Raw genomic sequence first — 6,262 nt, 5'->3', positions numbered from 1 at the left:
GTGGGAACAATGCCCTTGTAAATAGGTACAGTGCAATTTCAGGCAAAAACTTGAAATTCTTTTTGAGAATTAAGCTGTTAAAGCACAGGTGAAGGAGTGCATTTGTTATATTAGGGTCTTCTGACTGCTCACCTCCGGCAGGTCTGCCCTGCAAGTACTTATAAGCACAAAGGTTCCATACAGTGCTCAGTGCCCTTCCATTCACTTGCATTGACGCTTAAAGGTCACACCGGTGTGATGGGAATGTTGGAAAATGAACGTTCTAAAGCATATCTGGGTTCGTTGAATTCAACATAGAATTTTAGAACCTTGAATTGTTGTGGAATGGAATCGTATGTTAGAATGTTCAAAAACCCACACCTTTAAGGGTTAATCTATTGTGTGTGCACACCAGAAGACACCGGACACAGCATCACCACCATGACTTCAGAACACTTCTCCAATAACAGATATTCCACAACACTGCACTGGTGAAACACACTGTGCTTACAAGAATTCTTTACCATGTGTTAACCGCAGCAAGCTATACTGACTGAGGCAGAGGGATTTTAAGGCCTATCTACAATCTGTAATGTAAAAACATAGAGGTCCATATGCCGCTTTGGTGAACTGTTTGTTATTTCCGTTCATATTCTGTTTGGCATTTCCTGTCATAATGACATGTCCTTTCATCATGTTTTTGCACACATACCAGTGACAATGAAGACTAGATGCAGGATTCCCGAGAATCACTGGATGTTTTACTTCTATCTTAGAGTACTGGAATGTAGCACTTCTCTTATAAGACAGCGAGCGTGTGCTCACACTGCCTGTGATAACAGAACAGTCTGCAAACGCACCATGTGACACCATGGGCCCGTGGTTAGGACATGGACTAATTCTGCGTCGCAGAAGTTTAGATCACCCACAAGGTTCCGGTGGTCATCGAAAGATCACGTCCAGTTTATAAGTTTTACACTGTTGATGTGCACTTAAAGAATTTTTTTACAGTGGAAAGAAGTGGTGATTTTGTGCGGGACCACTTGTGTCCTGACTCACCGCCATGGTGTTGTCGGGCGAGAAATGGTGACCCAGCTCTCTAAGCCCCGCCACGAAGTTCTTGCTGTTTTGACAGAATACCTTCCCGGCCTCGAGCATGGTGTGGCACTGCTTCACCAACTAAAGGTGAAGGGTGAACACAACACATAACAGAGACACAGGTACACACCCAGGTGCACACAGACAGACGGACACACCCAAACACACACACACACACACGAACACAAAACAAATAAACAAACAAAAAGACAGAGAGTCACACAAAACAAATAAAGAGAAAGAGATAAACAAATGAGAATCTGATAACATTTTCCGAAACATCACACATTACACTTTCAAGTGTGTGTAGTCAGTTCATTCATCACAGGCTTACTTCTGAAGTGGACACAGAAAGTGACTAGAGGGGAGAAATGGTCAGAGGACAACACAATAGCTTTCATTTGAGCATGGCGTTGTGGTAGTTATTGAGGTGAGGCCAGAAACCAAACAAAGAATGAGGAATCGGGCAACGTTTGTGGCTACGAGCAATTGACATGCCTTTTCCTCTTTATCAGGAAACAATAGAGGGGAGAAGCGTGGTTGAGGATGGTTCCTCTTTTTAGCAGAGTAAAGGTTCTAAACAAAACACATGCACTTTATGGTTTGCCTATCTTACTGCTTCTTGGCATGTGCTTAACATAGCCAAAGTGCCTCTTTATATATCAGTTTAACCTTCACTAAGGATGTACTGAGTTTCCTAACATCCTTCTCATTTCAGGGTAGGCACAGAAAATCCTCCTTTTGGTGTTGGTGCATCACAGGAAACTGGCCACACCAAATGTCATTTCATCATCGATGGTTAACACCACTAAGGAGGTGTAATGAACTCAAAATCTCTTTAAACCGCCATCGCGCTTCACGATTCCAAAGAAGGTGCCATCCATGACGCCAGCATTTGACTCTGAAATAGGATGTATGCAAGGCTATTGGGGAATTGGGAAAGTCTGTCTAACATGATGCTTATGGTTTTGGTTTTTTCATGATAGTTTTTTTTTCATATTCTGAGAATTGTCTCTGGTTTACCTGCCATTTAATCTAACACCTCGTGGTCAGTCACTGCATCTTTGTATCACATCTCCATATCATGGAAGTAGGGGACATGCCCTGAAGTTTATTCTCCTTTGTAGTAGTTGGTTTGTTGTTGTAGCCCTCTCTCTCTCTCTCTCTCTCCCCTACGCTTTCAGTCTCTCTCTCTCTCTCTCTCTTTCTCTCTCTCACGCTTTCAGTCTCTCTCCTACGCTTTCAGTCTCTCTCTCTCTCTCTCTCTCTCTCTCTCTCTCTCTCTCTCTTTCACTCTCTCTCTCCCCTACGCTTTCAGTCTGTCTTTTACCTTGTCAAGTCGCGTTTCCAGTTCATTCACATCCATCTCCACCTCTTCGATATCCGCCCTAGGGGAGAAACACACAACACTCATAGCACACAAAAACCCCAACACACACACTTACCATACTCGCTTGAGCAACAAAAGATGCTTGCACAATGCTAGTCTGCATAGCTTTACAGTGCATTTGCTTGCTTTGCTGTACGCACCTTAGCAAAACCTTTTTCACAACAATGAAAAGAGCTATGCCTTTTCCCAGATGGGTGACAGTGGGCCCTGATGACATGTAGTACTGTATACTATTGCTGTTGCTATTTTGCAATTGTTGTTGTTGTTAAACATGGATACTGAGTATCCGGCATGTGATGCGATTAGATGCCAGTGACGGGTTGGCACATGCATGGAGGAGCACAAGTGTGTGGGCACGGGATTATGCCCAGTCAGATGGCCAGTCTACAGGGAGTCTAACTGTGTGTGTGTGTGTGTTTGTTGGTGAGAAAGAGACAGAGACACATCTTAGTGTCATACAAGTGAGATACATCTTAGGGTTTCAGTATCACCAAGTATATCTCCTTCTCTCTCAAATACGCACCCACACACAGTTGAACATTTGGTTGTGTGGTTTCCGCTAGCTTTCACATGGGCAGAGAGAGAGAGGTGCATCAAGAGACAGAGAGTACACTAAAAGAGAATGAGACAAGCTTCCGGAGGTCTATGTAAAGAGAGAGAGAGAGAGAGAGAGAGAGAGAGAGAGAGAGAAAAAGAGAGAGAGAGAGAGAGAGAGAAAGAATAAAGTGGAGAGAGAATGACCAAATAGAGATCTAGTCTTCCACCCCTTTTCTGGGGACCGACATTCAGCAGTTGCCACTGGATGATTGATATTCAAATGGGCCCCGGGTGGCGTAACCGATTCACCGGAGGTGCCAACAGGTTTGGCTGAGTTCAGTGAGAAGAGAGTGAGCACAAGCAAGCTCAGCAAAGAGGGACACAGCTTGTGGTCCTCCCTTTCGTATCATGGGTTACCAGAGTTGGTCTAACCTGGCAGCAGTTATGTCAGTTGATGAATGTGTGTGTGTGTGTGTGTGTGTGTGTGTGTGTGTGTGTGTGTGTGTGTGTGTGTGTGTGTGCGTAACAGCTAGATAGAGACCTAAGCTTTCGGCTGTGATCCACCCCTGAAACACACTTCCTGTCCCCTGTTTATCACCACAGTATCTCTCGCCTCACTTCCTGTTACAACCTCACCACCACCACCAGCAGTTCCCTAGCAACGGGAGGCAGTGTAGTGTGAAGTGGTTCCCTGAGCCCCTGGACTCTCTTTCTCTGTATCTCTGTTGATACTTGAGCTGCTTCCCAATATTCTATCCTAAGTGTGTACAAGGCAACTAAGAGGTAATTTTGCATCTATGCTTGCACGTGTGTATGTCTGTGTTTGGGTGTTCACACAAAAGATGTTTTCTGACCGTGTACAGAAAGATATACTGGTATGTTTCTCTGGGTAATGAAATTCTGTCTCGTTTGTGTTTGTGTTTATTTCTGTTCAGCTATGGCCTATTTCTCTCTCGTAGGTCTCTTCTGACCACATACTCTCTTACCACCACTCTCTGAGCATGAACGGCAGAAACAGATCCAGATGACGACGAAGGGGGAAATAGAAAGAGAGGAAGAGGTTGACTTGACGACAATCCTTCTTTCAGAGCATGTCGGGAACACAGATCTCAAACAACGAACCATCTTTGTAATTATTCTCTCACAAGCAGCTTGCTTGAATGTGGTCTTCCTTTGCTGTCATCTTTTCACGCTCACTTGAACTGTGACTCTTGACTATGCTGGGCCACAAAAAGAGGACCCAGGGCATTAAACTCACCATGATTATGGCTTTCAAAGTAAATTTCTCTAGTATACCCATCACCAAGCACCCTTCACCCCCCCCCCCCCCCTCCCCTCTCTCTCTTATTTCCCCTTTGCCTGGTTCTTCTCATTCACTTTTTCCATTCCCTCCAACAGGAACATTCCATTCCATAGCTTGCAGTCAGCGCTGCGTGACCTCGCCATGGCGATGTGATAATTTTTGCATCTTGACAGTAAGTTTAGACGTGGGTGCGTCTGGCCGGAAAGCGTTTCCTTGCGCCTTCATGTTAGACCATACGAGCTTCCGAAACTTTTTGCACCAGTTTCTAGAACTCCTACGACCCAGTTTCAAAACAGAGCAACATTTTAGCTGGCTTGTTGCGTAGCGCTCCTCTTGGCGTGTGACTTTGGGACATGTAAAGCGTAGAGGAATACAATTCCTCAAAACAGGGAGTCTGGCCGTTAATAACACCACTTACCTGAAGCGAGGGGAGTCCTTCAAACATTCTTCGAAGTCCAGTTTGACTGTCATCTTGTCGTTGATAAAATAAACGGATAACTAGATGAAAATCCGACAGGTGTCATGAACACGTTCCAAGATGTTGCAATGAAGCCTGTTTGCCCACTCCGATGTCAAAACCACAGTAGAATCAAAATGTAAATGAATGAAATGTCCACCTTGATAGTTGGGTTTTAAACCCTTCTATAACAAATGCAGTTTATGAGTGGAAATCACGGCTTTATTCCACCATCGGCCGCCAAATTAATGTATTTTGTTCAGTTAAATCCTGAGCGGAACTAGCGAGGGCAATTGATTGATCAATGCCAACCAAGCACAGTGGTTTAAAATTCACAGGAACAGTTTGTTCGAAATAGGTATACTCGAACACTCACTGTCATATAGAAACTTGTTTCATCAAATATGCCACGAATTTACTTGCGTTTCTCTGGCGTCCAACTTCATCAGATCGAGATTAATAGATTCCAGAGGTAGCGAACCCTAACCTAGCGACCTGCCCCGTTCACGACGGGAAAGCAACGGAAAACATATCCAGAAATAAAAAACCTGACATCATGTTATTCTAGGTGTCCCTCATAAATGCGTCTTGGTAGACATAAAAGTCTCTTCCTCTCGTGGCTCTGCTCGCAGTTGGTCCACCTCCCTCCCGTGATCTTTATTTCCGGGTGCGTGAGTCTTCTGAGGGCTGTTGCGTGTTCGGAGAAGTGTCAGAAAGGTTAAACGTTTTGTTTTACGCAGGCCCTTTTCTCTTAGAACCATGATGGTGTTGCCATTGTCGATGCACAATCCAGCATTTTGTCCCGTCTTACTTTTAAAAATATAGACCTATACTTGCGTGTGCTATGATCTCATGAACTCAGAAATTCGTAACCTATGCTTTATACACTGGTCTCTGGGGTTTGTGGATGGTCAAGGAGTTTTTAAGTGTAGGCAGGCTGTAGAAGTTTGAGGGTTGTGGCAAACTGTCTGCATGGTCTAATCTGAGTTACATAACCCACCACAGAATCTGCTCCAAATGGACTTAATGCAATGAACTCTTGAAATTGAGATCATAAAAGCAGATAGTTTAAAAGGGATTTGGTGATGAAAAAACCTTTACAATTGTCTGGTCTATTTTTTGTAGGCAACAAAGAACACGAGGTAAACTAGTAGCTTATAAAAGTTGTCAATTATTGACCTCTCTCTGGGAGGAAAAGAAAGAGAAAACTTGGTGCTTCGAGGGAGCAAAATGTATAACTTTTTGACATTGGCTAGGCTACTTCTATTCTATTCTTGTGTCTGATATGTTGTAAATGCAGTTCATCTGTGTCATAAAATTCAAATCTCCTTGACACAATGCCTGATATCTAACTTCTGCTCTTCACACCTTTTAGGACGTATTAGCAACTGGGATGAACTCGGAATTAACAAATGCCCAGTAATCTCCTCTCTCTCCCTCGGCCCCTCTATCTGGCATGAAACACAGTAGGATGTTATTAAATATCACGTGCGCTGGG

The 6,262-nt window shown here is 43.9% G+C and overlaps 1 protein-coding gene and 1 long non-coding RNA gene across 3 annotated transcripts in view; one reads left to right on the top strand and one right to left on the bottom strand.

Annotated features, from left to right (window-relative positions):
• The window catches only part of acap1 (ArfGAP with coiled-coil, ankyrin repeat and PH domains 1), a 33,442-nt gene extending 28,010 nt beyond the window's left edge, over positions 1-5,432 (bottom strand). For both annotated transcript variants that reach the window (XR_006024986.1, XM_042070428.1), the window contains exons 1-3: positions 4,726-5,432; positions 2,408-2,465; positions 1,039-1,158 (exon numbers count right to left, since the gene is read on the bottom strand). Coding sequence is in view for 1 of the 2 variants with exons in the window: in XM_042070428.1 (XP_041926362.1) it covers positions 1,039-1,158; positions 2,408-2,465; positions 4,726-4,778 (231 nt within the window). In the remaining variant the exon portion in view is untranslated. The remainder of the gene's footprint in view (positions 1-1,038; positions 1,159-2,407; positions 2,466-4,725) is intronic.
• Positions 3,609-4,798, top strand: LOC121690084. Its single transcript, XR_006024987.1, has 2 exons — positions 3,609-3,787; positions 3,964-4,798. It is a non-coding gene; the product is annotated as an uncharacterized LOC121690084 (long non-coding RNA).
• Positions 5,433-6,262: the final 830 nt, after the last annotated feature.

This window comes from Alosa sapidissima, chromosome 18 (assembly GCF_018492685.1).
Source record: "Alosa sapidissima isolate fAloSap1 chromosome 18, fAloSap1.pri, whole genome shotgun sequence".
Taxonomy (NCBI): domain Eukaryota; kingdom Metazoa; phylum Chordata; class Actinopteri; order Clupeiformes; family Clupeidae; genus Alosa; species Alosa sapidissima.
This window is presented reverse-complemented; position numbering and strand designations above follow the sequence as displayed.